We start from the raw sequence: 19,185 nt of genomic DNA, 5'->3' as shown, positions 1-19,185 counted from the left end.
TGTTAGTTTATCTACTTAAAGATATAATAATATTATAATACCTATTAAAATATAATATTATATATGTATATATACATATATATGTGCGTGTATATATATACATATATGTGTGTATATAGATATAGATATAGATATAGATATAGATATAGATATAGATATAGATATAGATATAGATATAGATATAGACATATAATACAATTCCTGGAGAGAATTGTATTCTTTTGTCAATAATTCCCCAATCTCAACTCCTTCTCATTGTTAATTTGTCTATTTAAATATACAATATCTTTACAGTATATACATTAGTTTTTTTGTCATCAAACATATATATACATCCCTAATAAAATATATGCAGTGACAAAGACATGATCTATTTCCCATGTTCTTAATCTTCGAATAAAATCCTTTCCCTACACTGCTTTTCTAGCTAGTTACAAACTCCCCAAAATATATTGGGGTTTTTCATTTCCAAACAATTTGGACCTATTTCCAAAATTTCGAGTAAAACATATTCATGAAAAGGTTTTTAATATTAAAAGAAAGAAGATTCTTGTCCTTGACTACTTTAAATTATAAATTATAATGAAAATCAGATTAAGAATCATCTGCACATGTGGAACTTACTTGCTTTGTGTCAGGTCAACTACAATTAGATCTTTCTCCAGAAGCACTACTACAGCATAAGGTTCTTGAAATTCTAAAAATAAATACACAAGCAAAGAAAAATGGCAAGCTTTCATATTAAATATTTTTTACTGCTACCACTAAAGTTTCAGTCCTTAATATCTTTTAAAAATTCCATTTACATCAAAATCAGAATGACTCAAGGGTCAAAGGAAAATTTGGGGATCATAATTATTTCTTTTAAATTCATTTGTCATACTTAGGATTAAGGTTGTCACTGTAGATATGAAGAATTTTGTGGAGGGTTTCATAAACATTGGATGCTGTTAGAGATAAAACACTAAAATAACCTGAATGGGTGAGATAGTCACCACTTGTATTTATTTACATCTTACCTTCTTCCTAGCATTTGGACTTTTGCCAACAAAAGGGTGAACTAAAAAATGTCCCATGCATATGAAATGTGATATGTCCACTTTGCTGAGGTGGTCATTAATTTTCTTGAGCCTATATCCAACTTAATTCATTAGATTTTAGCATGTATTTTCTGAGTACCTACTACTGATTAGTACATACTGCTAAAATGAGCAGAGTTAAGTGAAGGTTTAGGATGATAAAAATAGCTCCTTACATCTGAAACAAATAAAAGTCTCTCTTTTATAATGTAATAATTCACTAATTAAGCCATTACTTATTTATTTATTTTAATATGGCATGGTTTTGTGACTTCATTAAGATTTAAGCATTTGTATCTTTCACAGCTAATAAATAATATAAACTAATTATATAATTACAAATATCTCTGATATCTAAATTTTTCACTGTTTTTCTTGATTGCTAGTTTATATTGTCCTGATTAATGCTAACTAATATTCCCTTAAGTACTGTGTCTTTCCCCCCAAAAGATTTTATTTGAAAAAAGAAAACAAGACAATTATTGGATTTCTACAATTGCGTATATACCTTTATTATACTTTCTGAAACTCCCCAGGTAGTCTATAATCAGAATTCAACATTTAAAGCAAATCATTCGATTGAACCTTTAAGAAAAAGACATTCACAAATTTTATAAATCAAAGTGATTGTTACCTCTTAAAAATAATGAGAATATTATACAAGCTCAACATTAGACAGAAGTCTAAAGAAATAACTTAGAAGTCAGTGTGCCTTGACTGCCTATTTCTCTCTATGATTGAGAGTCTTTTTTTGTTAACCAGTGACAAGTAAGGCTATCTTGTCTTTTTTTTTTAAACCAGTTTTTGCCTTTATTCATTTGATGAATTAATTAATTCATTTATTTAATATCTTTACAAAACATCCTATGCAACATCTTTTCTATATAATCAACAATTCATACACATACACATGGTATTTGTGAATACCATGGATCAATTCCAAAGTAGTCATAACCTGGAAAGAAAATCTAAAACTAAAATACCCATGGAATCACAAATCCCAACTATAGGAACAAAGTAAGCTAACTTTGTGAGTACTGTAATTCTAACCTCGTGCAGGAGCTCCTAGAATCACAAGGGCTTTCAAAGTCCAAATTCTACAAAGTTTTTCTTGGTTTTGTCCAAAGAAATCCTGGAATCCTTGGTGTTATTTTAAAATTCAAAGATATAAAGTAAGTCCTATAATGAAGTAATTCTTGGGCATTCATTTTAAGGATGACACAGTGGATTGCTACAAAGAAAATAAATACACTGTTGAATACCCTAAAGACTACTCTAAGGCTATAAAATTAGTTTTTGACTCCTTCTTCTTGTCCCGTTAGTTTCTTTCATTAGTATCTGAGCATTATCTGTGAGTACATATATATCACTATGTATGAATATGTGAGTGTATTATGCCTGGATCTACATGATACAACATATTCTTATGAAAACTGAAAAATTCTGTCAACTATTAAGTGTCTGTTTATTTGAAACAAAGCATATGGAAACAAACATATTATAGTGGAATGACCACTAATCTTGGAGTGAAGAGACTTGGAATTCTGGTCTTTTGGCAAGTGAATTATTGTAAGTCTCTGAGAAAATTATTTTATCTCATGTGAGCATCAATTTTCTCACTTGTTAAAGCAAGTAGTTTGTTTTAAATTATTATGTTCTCCTAGATTTAAAATGCCATGTAACTGAAATTTGGAGACATGTGACTGAACCATCAATAACCATTAAATGCCTACTATGTTCCCTAAAGGAGCCTACAGCATCATGGGAGAGAAGACATTGAATAATTAGACCAGACTTCTTTTGATCTATGGACCCTGTGTCAAAGTAATGTCTTTAAGTTTATAGGATAAAATACATAGGATTGTAAGAGAACCCAATTATATTGAAATATAGTCATCAAAAAAACAAGTTAACTGAACCCAGGTTAGTTACTCCTAATAAGTATATACAAGATACATAGAGTAGATAGGATCATTCTGATAGGTGAAAAATACTACTTTAATTATGTTCCTTCCCTTTTATCCCCGCAAAATTTTGAAGCACTAATAATTTTTCTTCCTTTCCCCTCTACTATTCACTAAATGTATTAGTTTGAAAACAATAGTCAAGGCAATATAAACTCATGAGATTATTATTTTATGGTTAAATTATCATAATACAGATCTAAAACTTGTCCTGGAAGGATGCAATGTTACTTTAAACTATTTCTTTTGCATTGTTTTAAGCTGTAAAACACAAGTATCAGTTCTTTGCACTTTCATTCCTGAAAAGCATTGGATTCTCACTTCACTTTTCAGAATTCTTAGTTTCCTTCAAAGCTCATCTCCTACAAAAAAATTCAGTTGTAATCTGACTTCCCCTTAAATCCATGAGACTTTATATTTCCTTTGTATATGTTTTTATATTTACTTATCTATGTATGTGTCAAGTCCTCCTAATACAATGTAAACTCTTTGAAGGAAATGACTATTTTTTTGTCTTTATCTCCAGCACTGAGCACCATGCTTGGATTAGCAGGCACTTAATAAATGTTTTTTGAAGAATGAATGAATGGTTCCCATATCTTTCTGATGGAGGTGTTATTTGTATGGCCTGGAGGAGACTCTATCTGGAATTAAATCTTTATGTCACCCTGGCACCTTTTGATGGATACATGCATACAACACAGCTAAAACTAAATTAATCTCTCCCCTCTCAAACAATTTTATGACTTTGTTAATTGGAAATACAATTATTCCAGTCAGCCACATTTGAAATCATCTTTTGATTCAACTATCTAATTTATTATAGGTTCCCAGTCAGTTTTCAAATGGTTTTTAAAATTTTTTTTCTTATCTCTTGCATTCCAACTCTTTCTTTCCATTTTTACCATTATCTCAAGTGAGTCACCAATCATGTCAGGGTTCAGGATTTGAACAGTTGCCTCAGTAGCTTCCCTTACTCTATTCCCTTTTAATCTCAAACTTATCCTTCAAGTTTCTGCCATATTAGTCTTCTTAAGTTACACTTTCACCATGGTACTCCTCAAACAAGAGATCTTCATTTCCTATTAAATAAAGTCATAGTTTCATAGGATCATTTGGAAGGGAACTGGAAGGGACTTCAGAGTCTGCTTAGTTCAACTTCCTCATTTTACAGAAGAGAAAATGGAAAGTATGAGACAGATTTAGTAACTTACCCGGGGGACACACAACTCTTAAATGTGTGAGGAAGGATTTGGATGAAGTTCTTCCTCACTCATAGAATAATACTTTATCCATTGTGCTACATAATTCCATTAAATCCTCTGTAATCTAGTTTCAATCTACTTAATTAAACAGTATATTTCCAATTAATCTACACTATCTACTCAAATCAGGATGGTACCAAGAATTTACTTGATTGTTCCACCTTTCTACCTCTGTCGTTGCTCATGCTGTTTCCTTTCTGCTCTTTAAATCCTATCCATTCTTCAAGGCCAAGGCTCATCTTCTATCTTCTCCAGAAAACCTTCACTTATTTTCCTATTTTATGAATTCCTATAATACATTTTGTACTATATGACTTGGTAGCTTATAGGAGAAATGGGTTACCATTTCTCATGTTTGTCTGATCTCCTCCTAACTGGACTGAAAGATTTTTGAGGCCAAATACCACATCTTATATTTTGGTATTTTATAAAATGTGTACCTAGCACATTTCTAAGCCCATAGCAAGCACTCAATAAATAATTGTTAGCTGATTAAAAATTAGCATCATAATTTTTGTGGATTTGTAACCTTCTAAACTCTGAAGAATAAAAAGAACTGCATAAACCAGTTTTTCCTGCAAAAATGTTCTTCCTTTTCAATGTGAATTTGAAGAGTTGTATGATGCATCTATACATCAAGATCACAATGAATCTGAAGGGTTGTATGATAAATCTGTACATCAAGGTCACAACTGTGTATCAATAAACCAAAAAAAAAAAATTGCTAGAGGTGCTGCAGTCACATCTGTTGTAAATCCAGAAGTGAGAGAGATGTGACTGTAGCACCACGACAGTTCCGGAGTCCTGACATCTGGTAAGTGCTTTAAACTTTGACTGGCCCTGAGACTGGGCAGGTGGAGGTGGACTGGGAAGGGCTGCTATAAGGTCTCAATTTCCTCCAAGTGATTTTGCTTCAGGACCCCTACCAGACTCTCCCAGCTCAGCTTCCACCATCCCTATCAAAGTTTCAAGCACTTACCTTATGTTAGCACTTTGGAGCTCCAGGAGTGCTGTAGCCGAATCTATCTCACTTCTAGTTGGGTAATGAGACACAGCTGCAGGCCCTGCTCCAGCATCAGCAGCTCACAGCATTGTATTCACAGTGATGTCAGCTGCCAAAACTAAAAATAGTTAAGCTTTACTGTGTTGGAAATATGTGAAGTAATATTCATAATTAAATGATATTTTCTATTGTAATAGTATTTTTTCAACTTACCATTTGGATAGGGTGTTTCACAGAGAGTTAGAAACTCAACAATAGGGTGATCCATTTCGAGAACTGTGATTGATTTTCCATGCATGATGGTCAAACTTGGTCTTCTACAAGCTTTGTCATAGGCCAGTCCACCAGAAAAGATTATAAATGGTTCACTACATAAAAAAAGGGGTTAATAAGACTGGAGAATCTTAAGATGACACCTACTTATTCATGGGGCCAGAACAACAAGAATAAAGGGCAGCCTACAGGAAGTTATCTGGTACATACCCAAAGGCTCTCTGCCTCAGTAATATTCTCTCTAAGTCTGTTTTGGTGTTTCCTTCTCTTCTCTTTTGGGTTGAAACTGAAATTGCTACTATTAGCATCACAAATAAGTAGATCAATTGCTAATAGCAGTGCTGATTCTAGAAGTGTGATCAGTGAGAAGGAAAAATAGCACAAAAAAGCAAATTTATCTTAATTCCTAGGGTTTTTAAGATATAACTCTATTAAACTAATTCAACTCAATCTTCAGATTTCCATTGGGTTGCTAGATATTGATACAAATAATGAAATGTAAACAGGATATTAATAGTTATTTAAAATTTGCAGAACAGTTTATGATCTCCCATTTCTCTTTTTCCATACAATACCAATGTAGAATCATATATGTGTATATATGTGCATTTTTGCACATATACAAAATAAAAAATTAAAAATAAGCTGAACATCAAATAGTAACTTCTTTTGGATGACAATATAACCTCAATTTCTTTCTTTGTAAGCTGGCTATTTTTTCAGTACAATTTTTGTGTGTGAAACATATAAAATTTTAGAATATTTTTAGCAATTCTCTAAAGAATTTCATTCCATCTCACTTATTCAACTTGAGCATTCACTTATCGCTGGAGACTACAGTAAATTAGTAGTAAATTAATTTCATTCTGCAGAATTTTTTCTAACTACATCATGGTATAGATATTACAATACCAATACTAACAGGAATAGCTGCTACTCCTGTTACATTTCTAACAAGTAAAAAACCTTTATTAAAATCTTGTTATAATGTAAAGTAAATGTCTATGTTCCTTATATATCTGTCATACTACTGATGCCAACTTAAGTATTTAATTTAAATTTACTCTGCTTTAATTTTGTACTAAGTAGTAAAATATTTCAATGGAAGTTAATTAGCCAAATGATAGGTTTTTTTTTTTTTTTTTTTTTTTTTTTTTGCTGAGGCAATTGAGTTAATTGATTTGCCCGGGGTCACACATCCAGGAAATGTTAAGTGTCTGAGGCCATATTTGAACTCAGGTCCTCCTGACTTCAGGACTGTTACTCTATGCACTACACCAACTAACTGCCCCCAACTGACAGATTTCAAAACACGAAATTAAAGTGAAGATGATAAATTTTTTGAAAGTTTTTATTTAGACAAATAATTCACATCTTTAAGTCAGGAAGATTTGGTTTCAAGTCCTGCCTTATATACACACTGACAAAATGCAATTAGCAAATCATTTAACTTCAGACTTCTCTCTAAGACTATACATTGGAAAGCAAGCAAAGATTTACCCTGGAAAAGGGAATTTCCTCACCAGGATTTTCCTTCTCCAATTAAATAAGAGACCAGTTACAAGAATACTACAATACTATAAACATCAGCTATCCAGAAATAAGAATAGAACAACTTTAAGAATCTTCACAGAGTAGTTTACAAATGCAATAGAATAATGAATGCAAGAAATAAGGATGGAATGAAGATATAAATTATGATTTTTCAAAGATGAATTCAAAAAAGACAAATGAGTGTAAGTTGTCTATAAGAAATAATAGAAAACCTCACTAAAATAACAGACAGAAAAACTGTAGCAGATTTAGAACTAAAAATGCAGAGGAAGAACAAAGAACAGCAGAACAAAATCAAATAACAGCAAAAATAGAAGCATAAGGCTGAGGTAGCTACAATCCAAAGCCAAGGATTTTTAAACAATAGTGTCAAATTCAAATAGAAAGAGATCCCTTTAGGCCACATTGACTTAGAAAATCACAAATTAAGATCTATATTTCATTTTTATTTATTTTGACAAATGTTTCCCAATTACATTTTAATCTGGTTGTGAACCACTTTTTAGTCTCTGATCTTAAATACAGAGATGGTGGAAACAGTCTAAAGACTGTTTCTATCAGTCAGATAACTCTGAACAACTTGATAGAAAAAGAAAAAGATTTTCCCAAAAGGGAGAAATCTGAATCATTCCAATTAAGGAAATCAGAGGTGAGCAGGGAATTTCATATGTAAATTAATCAAAGAAAAGGAATTTAAGAAACATAAACAAATCACATTCTATAAGACAAAAATATTAAATGACAGATGAGTATTTATATGTTACAAGAAGGAAATAAGGCTGTTGCTTTATAAGTCTTATGTAGGGTCATTGCCAAAATAAAGATAAAGAATTTATGGGTAAAAATAATGAAGGAAAAGCAGATAGAATTATCCCAGAGAGAGAAAGGAGAAAAAGAGAATGAATATTTCTTAGAACGAAGTGCCACAGATGTAGGCAATTCAAACAAAAAGGTAAGGAGAGGGGATTGGTATCTAGAAGGCAAGAGGGAGAAAGAAGACAAGAAAGAGAAGGGAGCCAGCAAAAAAAGAAGAAATGCAGGAAGGCAGGAAGACAGGAAGGAAAGAAGAAAGGAAGGAAGGATGATAGAAAGGAAAGTGGGGAAAAAGGGGAAGGAGAAGAAAAGGAAAAGAGGAAGGAAGGGAAGGAGGGAAGAAGGAAGGAAGAGAAAAGAAATAAGAAATAAAAGAGAAAATACAGTCAAGGATCTGGCATAGAGCTGGGCACAAGGGATAGTATGAAGGGATAGAAAATGGGAAAAGTTCTTTTTTCTATAAAAGAATCAAAACAGGCTGCAAGTACCTAAATGTTGATTTATATATTGTTGTACATAACATTAATCTAATTTAATGTTTTATTTAGCTCTTGATCTTTGGTTTTTTTTTTTTTTTTTACATGCATACTATTATAATCATTGTGGATTTTCTCACACTCCATCAGTTAACATTAGTTTTCCCAATGGTTCCTCATATTCATGAATGAGGTACAATAACATTCTATTTAGCACAATTTGCTCAGCTTTCAATCAATGGGTACCTAGGGTTTTTCATTGGTTTGTTTTTTACAATTTTTTTCTAACACACACAAATGCTGCTGTAAGAATATTGGCATATCAAGCATATGCTTTACAACTCACTAAAATCCATTAATGCAGTAATTTAAAACAGGATTTTAGCAAAGAGACATCTCTCCCTGGTGACTTTTAATGACTGCTCTTTAAATCTGGGTCATTCAACCAGTTCTGAATTCACCTAACTATACTATCATCTGGTCCAGATCTTAGGGCATTTTCTGAGAAGATGACTTGAAAAATTTAATCAAATACTTTGCTGGAATCTAGGCAAACTCTGTCTTCTGATCTACCAGTGTAGTAATGCTGATAGAAAAGTCTACTCTTTATGAGACCATATTTTCCAGAAACCAATATTAAAGTCACTGACATGTAATTATCTGCTTCTTTACCTTTTTGAAAACTAGGATATTTATCTTTCTATCCTATGACACTTTCCCCTTTCTGTACAATTTTTCAAAAGAATACTGACAATAGGGGCAACTAGGTGGCACAGTGGATAGAGCACCAGCCCTGAAGTCAGGAGGACCAGAGTTTGGTCTCAGATACTTAACATTTCCTAGCTGTGTGACCTTGGGCAAGTCACTTAACCTCAATTGCCTCAGAGAAAAAAAATAATAATGACAATCGCTTAGCAATCACTTTCTTATGTTTTTCACAGTTCTGCTTTTCTGTGCCTTCAATCTTAATGGCAGTTCTGCCCAAAATGTCTTTTCTCCCTTTGGTCAACTCACATTTTATTCATCCTTCAAGATATAGTTCAGGTCCCAGATCTCAGTGAAGTTTTTCCTTGACCTCCATTTAATAGAGATATTTTGATCTCTATCTTAATTTATTTTCTATTTAGTATCTGGGCCAAAAGTTTTAAAGAATTTTTAAATAACTGATTTACATGGCATTATCTCAATCACAGTTTCTTGTCTTCTTATCATAGATTTCATTTCTTCAAATATATTGCAAATTCCTTGTGGATAACAGATTATTTCCTTTTACCTATTAGTACCTAGAATAATGTTAGGTACAAAGTAAGTTAGGCGTACTATTCAATGTGTATTTATTGATTAATTGATTTTTATAATCTACCTGTCATTAATACATTGTCACCTAATACTGTGTCTGGTTATTCACTTAATAGGTTAACTTAATAGTTTAACACTTAATGGGTACTCATTGTGTCTTGGTTGAGTGCTATGATGAATTGATCTCATATTTATTTAAACTTAAAATAAAATGCTAATATTGGTAAAATAATAAAATAATCAATATAATAATGTCCATTATTAACTAATGAGAATCAGATGATTAAAGCCAGTTATAGGGTAAATATAATTAAAATGCTGGGAAATTATAATTAAATATTTTTAAAAATCACATTTATAATTATTTATGTTAAGTATTTTTTAAAACTTATAGACAAGAGTGAAAGCTTCTTTCCTATTGTCTTTTACATCTTTTATTTTGTATACAATTCTCAATCCATCTTCCTTTTTTCTCCTTAACATAAACACAGATGTAAAAACACATACCTGTTCCTACAGGTCTTGTACTCAACTTTAAGAATTGGTTTACAAGACTCAGGCTTTCTTCCATCTCTCTGACTTTTTCCTAAAGAAAGAAAAGGATTTTATTAAACTTTTAAAATTCTGATTACCAGTGAATACAAAATAAGCAACTAAAGACATATAATGAAAAGGTAATAATACAGTTAAATGTCTAATATAAAATGAGAGAATTTTAGATCTGAAAAGGAATTTTGACAACAATAATAATCATATACATAATTGAGGCTAAATCTATATACGGGTTCTGAACCAATTAATCATTGGTTGAGGGTTTTTTTTAACTATCCTAAAATTCAACCAAATTAGTTGTGTACTATATCTAATTGTGCTTTTCATCTTATGGAAATTATATTACTCTTACTGTCAGGGTAGCTAGTTGGTGCAGTTGATTGAACATTTGGACTAGAGTCAGAAAGATGTGGGTTCAATGTAGCCTCAAACATTTGTGAGATATATGAATTTGGGCAAGTCACCTAACCTCTATTTGCCTCGATTTCTTAATCTTCATCTTATTCTCCAAGATTGCAGAGAAGATCAAGTGTAATACTTGTAAAGTATTTAGCACAGTGTCTGGCACTAATAAGCACTATATATAAATGTTATCTATTTCATGCTATTCCTAATCTCACCTTTCAAGCTATGTCATAAGTGTCAAGGCAAAGAAAGCAACCACAGAATTGAGAATTTTGGCTAGCCATTTGGAATCAAAAATAAAGTATCCAAAGTAATAACATTATATACAATATCAATATTTAATATCAATCCCTTGAAAAGCTTTAGCCTACAAAAGAAATCCAATTTTAAAAAATTTCATAGGCTATCTAAACCATTATCTTATATTCAATCTTCATTAAAATGTAAATCTATTTGGGCAAGTGAGCAGAAGGATTATAAGAATAACTAGTTTAAAAATAAACAAACAAAAGTTTCACAGAGGCTGTGTTTTTTTGGCAGAAAATAATGGCTTTTTTTTTTTTTTTTTTTTTTTTTGCTGAGACAATTGGGATTAAGTGACTTGCCCAGAGTCACACAGCTAGGAAGTGTTAAGCATCTGAGACCAGATTTGTACTCAGGTTCTCCTGACTTCAGGGCTGGTGCTCTAAACACTGCGCCACCTAGCTGTCCCAAAATAATGGCTTCTTAAAGATAAAAAGAAATTATGACATGGGTTCTGTGGAATGTATAGAAATGTAATGAAAAGCCATTGACAACATCAGAGGAGGAGTAATGTAACTATATTTGAATGAAATAGATGGTGACCCCTCAAATTTGGCACAAATTTTCAAACTCTTGACTTAGTTCATTTTTAATAAATCCCTTTGTATAACTTCTACTAATGTCTTAATCTTTCATCACATTCTACAGGTAATTTGGGGTCATTCTGAAAGGTTACAAAAGTATAATACAAACCCTAGCCAGCCTTAACTAAGGAAGAAAGGCATTAAATTCAGACCTGGCAGTAAACTGTATCTACCATATAAAAACCTGGTCAGTATGTGAGTAATCTAATTATCTATTGCTTCCTATTGTTCTCTTTGACTTACTGCAGCTGACAATCTTTCCGTTTTCTTGAGAATTAGCTCTCTATCATGGTCCATAAACAAAAAACACTTTGGAATATCTGTCTTATTCAATAGTGTTTACAGCCTAGAATTACTTCTCTGCATTAGCATGCCTCCATATTATCGCATGACACAATTTCATAATCAGGATGACTCAGTTCAGTTGTGCTACATGCCAAGATTTCTATGGCCTTAGTTTACATTATTCTGCTTTCTGCTGTTTTTGTTTTGAGGTGAAGCTGTTGCTAATTTTCTTCCATCCTACTCCATAATGTTTTACAAATTCTTAATGTTTCAATTTACTGTTATGTCTCTCCACTTAGCAAAAAGATGAATAATCTGTTGAGATAGTTTTTGGATGTTTTGGATTTCTTCACTGAGGCCTTCATTTAAACTCCTCAAAAATGATGCAATATTATCTTTTATCAATTTTCCATTTTTCAGTATCAACAACTTGTTAAATATATTGTGTTGGAAACATTCTTTATAGTGTCTTCGCATCTTTATCTTATTGGTCATTGGACAAAAAAAATCTCACTTTTAGCATTAAAACAATTGAATTAATGTTTATAGATACTCTTCCCTCAACCATATTATTCTTAGCAGCTTCTGATACCTTTGATGCCAAGTGACACTGTCAGAGTCAGAGAAGGGGAGACTTAGGATCCTTTTCCTTTTATTTTATGTGTTCCCAAGGTCAAATCATCACTGGGTGATGAGCTTCTCTGTACTTATCTAGGCTGGTTTTTGTATAATAGACAGTCTATTGCCAGGCCAGGCAGAATTTATCCTCCACTAGAATTGTCCTTGAGAATCTAGGGACATTTCTTAATCAGGATGACCTGATTAGAAATGGAGAGATGGTTAAATGTAAATTAAATTCTAAGATTCTGCTTGGTGAATGAATAAAGAAGTTGGTAACATTAGTTTTATCAGGCAAAGATGAGAGCCATCATGGAATAATTAATCATTTTACTTTACAGCATTCATCATGAGCACAAACAAAAGGAGTGTCATAAAGACAGCCTGGTATATAAGCACCAACAACTGTTACAGAGGATGATAAAGAATACAAATTGTACAAAGCATAACTACTATTCCATTTTGGTAAAACCATGAATCTGTGATCTTACTAATGTAGATATTCTCTCCAAAAATATCGATTACAAACCATCTATGCTTCACTCATTTATATCCTTTCACAATTCCTCCACAGAAAGTAACATTGAACATTGTATGAATGTGGTAGATGCCTTTATCTAGATATCTTGATATTGCTTGGATATATATGCTGTAACAGTAAAAGTTGACAACATTCAGACTATCCATTTTTCATACTTCATACTTACATCATGACTGACCAATTTGCATTTTTGGTCATCTACATGTTTCTTAAACTGTGGTGAATGATCACATATGAGGTCTCATAACTCAATGTGAAGGCTGCAAAATTATGATTTATTATCAGTAAATATTTGACTTGTATATTAATATACCTAGGATCACACAGAAATTTCTTGGGCAAAAAGAGATAATGAATGAAAAAAGTTTAAGAAGCCCTCATTTACATGTCTAATATCCTTTAGGCTGTTGGTAATATGATACAATTTACTCACATTTACTGTATATATAGAGCCCACACTACTTTAATAATTAGGAGATTATGGTATTCTTTGATTCACAGCCAAGTAATATCAATGTAAAACTATCAATGTGAAAATGGATGGAATTTGTTTCATAAAAAAATCTTGGGATCATTTAAAACACTGTATAATTTTTCAAATGCAACACAGTTGATTATGATCTTATTTAATTGTAGACTTGTTTGATTTTACTAATGAACTATTTGTCCAAGATATGAGCAGTAGTACTATGCGTTATTTTTCCAATTGAAAAATAGTCTAGACTTTTAGCCTAGGTATTCGTTCTCTGATTCAATCAGTATCACTGCATATCATATTAATTCTAAAATTGCAATATGATTCAGGAAAGTGTGACTGACAATTTTGTTTAGTTAAGATCCAGAAAAATTCTCACCAGGATCTTTATCATAAAAGTTCCTTCACTACATGATCCTCCAGTCCACTACTGCCATTGATTTTTGCAACCTTGGCCACTCCAGTCAAAATGTTATGGAAGAAGACAGAACAGTGAAGTGGCTGTCCTTGTTATATGTTGCCCAGACTATAGGCCTCCACAAAATAATGTTCTTGGATGCAAAAGTCCAAACCCTGTTCTGATCAACCAAGGAGTTTTACCTGGAGATTGAAAATGTAGAGTGAAACTTCATTCATCCTCCCTTGCTACACAACTCATGAGGAAAAATATTATTGCCAATAAAGAAGGAGGAAGATCCACATTGCTACCAACCCTAGTCCTGGATGTAGTCTTTCTCTGGGACTGTAGGACAGAAAAGTGAAATGGTTATCTCCTAATCCATCCTATTCAGGATGAGAGATCTTCTTTATTACCTAACTTTTCCGTCTGTCATTACCATTGATGTTTGTGCCCCCTACATTTTGTAGTTCTGAGGCTGCACTTGAAAGGCATCTTCACACCAAATTTCCAATTAGAATTTTGAATTCTAATTTGGTTTGTAAACTTCTCCACTTTTACTACTGTTACTGTCCCATTGTCCCATTGCCGTTACATTCTTATTTCTTTCTCTCCTAAACTATATAATTGAGTTATCACTCATATGTCAAACTCAATACTTCTTTACCTTAATATGTTCTTTATCCCATCTCTGATCTATATTCATCTCATGTCTATCTCTCCCTACTTAATGATTTGCTTTGCCTTCTCCTTTCAAATATTCCCCTGAAACATTCACTTTATAGGTCTCCTTCATCCTAGAGTTTTCTCTCTCTTCAATTCCATTTTGTTCTAATGGAAATCTGTTTCATTCTGGATTATACTTCATTCCTTTTGTTTTTTAAATAAGATTCTATTTTTCCAATTACTTGTAAAAACAATTTTTAGCATTTCTTTTAAAAATTTTGAGTTTCAATTTCTCTCTCCCCTTCTCCCTCTTTGAGATGGTAAGCAATTTGATATAGATTATACATGTGCAATCACACAAAACATTTTCATATTAATCATGTTGTAAAACAAAATACAAACAAAAATCTCCTCCAAAATAAAGTATAAAAATATATGCTTGAATCTGCATTCAGATTTCATCAGTTTTTTTCTCTTTAAGTGGATAGTATTTTTCATTATGAGTCCCGTGGAATTGTCTTGGATCAGTTCTTTGCTGAGAAAAGCTAATTCATTCACAGCTGATCATCATAAAATATGATTTTGTGGCTACCCTCTTGTTAGTGCTAGTACCTCCTTTCATATTCTCTGACAAAATGTGTCAAGAAGAAGAGATGGTTTACTTAAGTCATCTCCTCCCTGGCCACCCCTCCAATGTGGACCAATTCTCTCATATCACCAATAAACTGGCCCTAAGAAGAACTAGTAGTATATGCCTTATACCTTACATCATTCTTCAACATGCAGCCCTTTACCCTGCTGCCATTTCTCCCTTCTTTGAAATTCACTCCATTGGGCTATATCACCCTTTTTGCTATTATTTTAAAATTCATCCTTTCTCTTTTCTTGATAAATTCAGCATTTGAATCAGTCTTCTTCATTTCCCCAACCCTACCTTTAAACTTGATGATTTCAATATTCAAGTTAGTGACCCTTTGAACAGAACCCTTCTTCATCATTCTTAAATACTGTATCATCTCTACATCAGCCAGCTATAGAGGTGATCATGCTAAAAAGCATGCCCACATGATCTTGTATTTGGAAATTGCTTTCACTATCATAATTTCCTAGCTTCCTATATTTCCTTTATTCCTTCATCTTTTTTAAATTATGAAGAAAAATCATCAGTAAATATGAATGGTACCATGCAAAAAAAGAAAGGAAGGAAAATAATTGTAAAGGAATCATGAGTCATTTACAAACAGCTTCAAAAACATATATTAAATTTAATACGCTTATACCAATATTACTACTTGTCTGTACCATCTTTTGAATTTTGTTCTACTCTCTTCTGTATATTTTTAGATGTTTCATTGAAATTCATTTACTTTTTTCATTACTATTACTCTTTCCCTTTTCTCTATCTTCTCTCAAATAAAAGCCATTACTTACAACAAATTAGTTTAGTCAATCTAATAAATTTGTCATGTTGGTTATTGTAATGTTCTCTTTTTTGGTTTCCTTGGAGGGTCTCTGGAGGTCTTGCGAGCAGCCTTCATTTCAGTTCAGTAATCACCACACGAGTACAGCCAGGTGTTAAAGTCCAAATCCTTTATTATCTCTTTTAAGTCTTGTCTCCTTTCCGGGGGCCCAGTTAGTTTTCTTATTGTCCAGATCCTTTATTATCTCCTCCTGGGGCTGGGCAACTTTCTGGAGAGCCTTTCAGTCTGGCCTTGGTCTTAGTGGGGGAAGTACAGGAGGCCAGGCCAGCCACCAGGAAGATTGAAGATGGAATTGAATTTCTCCCCTTGATTTTGAGAGCTTAAGCTCCTGCCACCAGTCCTTTGCCTTCTCTCAAAATGTCTCTGAATCTCCCTGGCTGAGGCTTCTAGCTTATATGCTCCACACTGAGTACAAACCAATCTTTATATTACTAGGAAACCATTATTTGATGTCGGATTAAATCAATGCTAAACTAAATTTAAGCATTGTCTCATTAATTCCACTTAGTACCTTGTTTCAAGTTTTGGCCCATAACATCTCTTTGTAGGATTAAATTAATCATACTGAACCATGCTAAATTAGATAACTATTGTCTCTATCAATTCCACAAACTTAGTACCTTGGAAAAATCTTTTGTTTCAAGTTCAGAGTTCTGGTCCATAACAGGTTATGTTTGAAAATGTATCTCTTCCTGTACATATAGGCCATAATACTTAAATAAAGAGACGGCAAGAATGCTTCTTTACCTGGAGTCATGATTGGCCATTGCACCGATCAGAGTTCTTAGGGTTTATTTATTTATTTATTTTTGTATTTATAACACTGTGGTCACTGTATAAACAGTTATCTGGCTCTATTCACTTTACACTGTATCAATTTTTATAGGTCTGTCTCAGGTTTAAAATCCAACCATTTCTTCATTTGTTATGGGACTGTAATATTTTATTAAATTCATATGCCATATTTTATTCAGCTACTTCCTAGTTGACAAGGTACCTATTTAGTTTCCTGTTCTTTGACCTATAGGTAGTAAAATATTGATATCAGCTTTTTGTAGTAGCAAATAGTTGGAAAATGAGGGAACGTTCATTATTTTGAGAATGATTGAAGAAATTATAGTGTAAGAATGTCATGGAATACTTTTGTACTATAAGAAATGTTGATAGGAGATGTTTCAGGAATGAACTAATGTAGACGATATTAGTAGAATAACTTTTTTTACAATAACAAGTTATAATAACTATAGCAAAAACAATGATAAAGATAAACAATTCTGAAAGAATTATAAATTTTCATTCACGATGATACCCATGATGACTACCTCCAATTGTAGAGGACTTGTAATAAAATTTGCTCCTTACCTCCTGACCATGTGGTAATGAATTCAGAGTGTAGACTGAGAATTAAAAATATGGCCTGTATGGGAATTTATTTTGTTTGATTATACATGTTTGGAATTAGGGTCTTTTGTTTTTTTCTTTTTTTTAGTGAGGGAGAAAGGAAGGAGGTAGAAAGAAATTAAGGCAGATTTTCATTGATTGCAAAAGATTAAAAAAATTTTTTTTGTAAGGTAATCCTTGTTTAAGAAAACAGGAAAGAGACACATTATGGCTTCCCAATTCACCTGCCCTCTGCCAACCTTTATCACCAATAAAACTCCTCATCACTGCTATTCCAGAACTCATATTGAAGGATAAAGTCTTCATGTAGCTGCTTTTGATGTACTTCTTATATCTTCAATCAGGACTTTCTGCTAAAGGCTCTATAAGATTAAAAACTCCATTCATTTGATCCAGTAGCTTCAGGGTCAAAAGACCTTAAGAAGTAGCAGGAGGTATGAACAGCAACTAGGTTCCATCTATAGTTTCCTAAGCATCTATCACAGCTTTTGGATTCTTATTTCCACAATATATTGAGTTATAGTCAGAAGAAATGTAAAAGTATATTCACTAACACCTCTAAGAGAATTGCTTATATAAATAATTCAGACCCCACCAGCCTTAAAAATGGATGAGTTTATAAATTAAGTCTCAATAAGGGAAAAATATACTAGCAAAAAAGACTGAACAAATGAGCAAGCAAAAGACAAGTCATATTCTGATGGGACAAGTATGTTAGGTTAAAAGAATCCCATGATAAAATTTCATAAGAGAATAATTCTACAATAACTTTAAGTAAAATCTCGTAAAAGAGATAGAACTGGTCACAAGAACACCAAAACTGGATGGAATGCCTAATAAAAAATCAGACAAGCATTTATTAAGCACTCACATCATACAAAGAAAAAGAAAACATAGTCCCTTCTTTGATGAAACTTGCATTCAAGTAGGTAATTCTCTCTTTTTCTCTGTTTCTGTCTCCACATTTTTATATGTGTGTGCATGTATATATACATATATGAATATATACATATATGTGTATATGTTACATATAAACTGACATACACATATATCACATGTTATGCATATCAATTCATATAAGATAAAAACAGAGGAAATAGAAAGTAGTTTTAAAAGAGAAGGCATTAGTAGCTGGAAGAGAGAGAAGACAATAAAAGCTCTTAGAAAATTATAACATTTGATCCAAATCTATAAAGTATAGTTTTCCACCTATGAGATGGAGGTTAAGAGGAAGAGCATTCCAAGACTGAGGGTGGGGTATCATCAAGTATAAAGGCATGGAGATAGGAGATGGAGTGTCATGGATGAGGGACAATAATATATCATTATGGCTTTTTGTGGAGGGACCAATATGCTAAAAGATTGGAAAGAATAAAAAGAATCAGGTTGTTATAAACACTAAGTACTAAGTTAAGGAGTTTATATAATTGTTCCCAGAAATAATAGGAAACCATTGAGTATGACCAGGCCTATACTTCAGTAAATATATTAGCTATGTGAAAGATAAGCTGGAATAGGAAAGAGATTTGATGGAGGGTGAATAGTTACAAGAAATTATAATAAGATATATAAGAGGTGATGAAGATCTAAATGAAGGTGGTAGCTATGAGAATGGAGAAAAGAGGGCATATAAAAGATACTTTACAGAAAAAGATATCCTAATATTTTGCAGTGATTGAATGTGAGGTAATTGAGAGAGAGGAAGGATGACACCAAGGTTGCTTATAATTAGCACCTAGAATTCCAAAATT

General features: G+C 32.4%; 1 protein-coding gene across 1 annotated transcript in view; it reads right to left on the bottom strand.

Moving 5' to 3' along the window:
* Window positions 1-19,185, bottom strand: part of STXBP5L (syntaxin binding protein 5L) — a 430,479-nt gene that overhangs the window by 158,881 nt on the left and 252,413 nt on the right. The window contains exons 9-11 of the mRNA XM_051990611.1: window positions 10,234-10,312; window positions 5,525-5,679; window positions 625-697 (exon numbers count right to left, since the gene is read on the bottom strand). Coding sequence (XP_051846571.1) covers window positions 625-697; window positions 5,525-5,679; window positions 10,234-10,312 — 307 coding nt within the window. The remainder of the gene's footprint in view (window positions 1-624; window positions 698-5,524; window positions 5,680-10,233; window positions 10,313-19,185) is intronic.

Source organism: Antechinus flavipes, chromosome 3 (assembly GCF_016432865.1).
Source record: "Antechinus flavipes isolate AdamAnt ecotype Samford, QLD, Australia chromosome 3, AdamAnt_v2, whole genome shotgun sequence".
In the NCBI taxonomy this organism is placed as follows: Eukaryota; Metazoa; Chordata; class Mammalia; order Dasyuromorphia; family Dasyuridae; genus Antechinus; species Antechinus flavipes.
The sequence above is the reverse complement of the archived record's forward strand: the minus strand, read 5'-3'. Positions and strand labels throughout refer to the sequence as shown.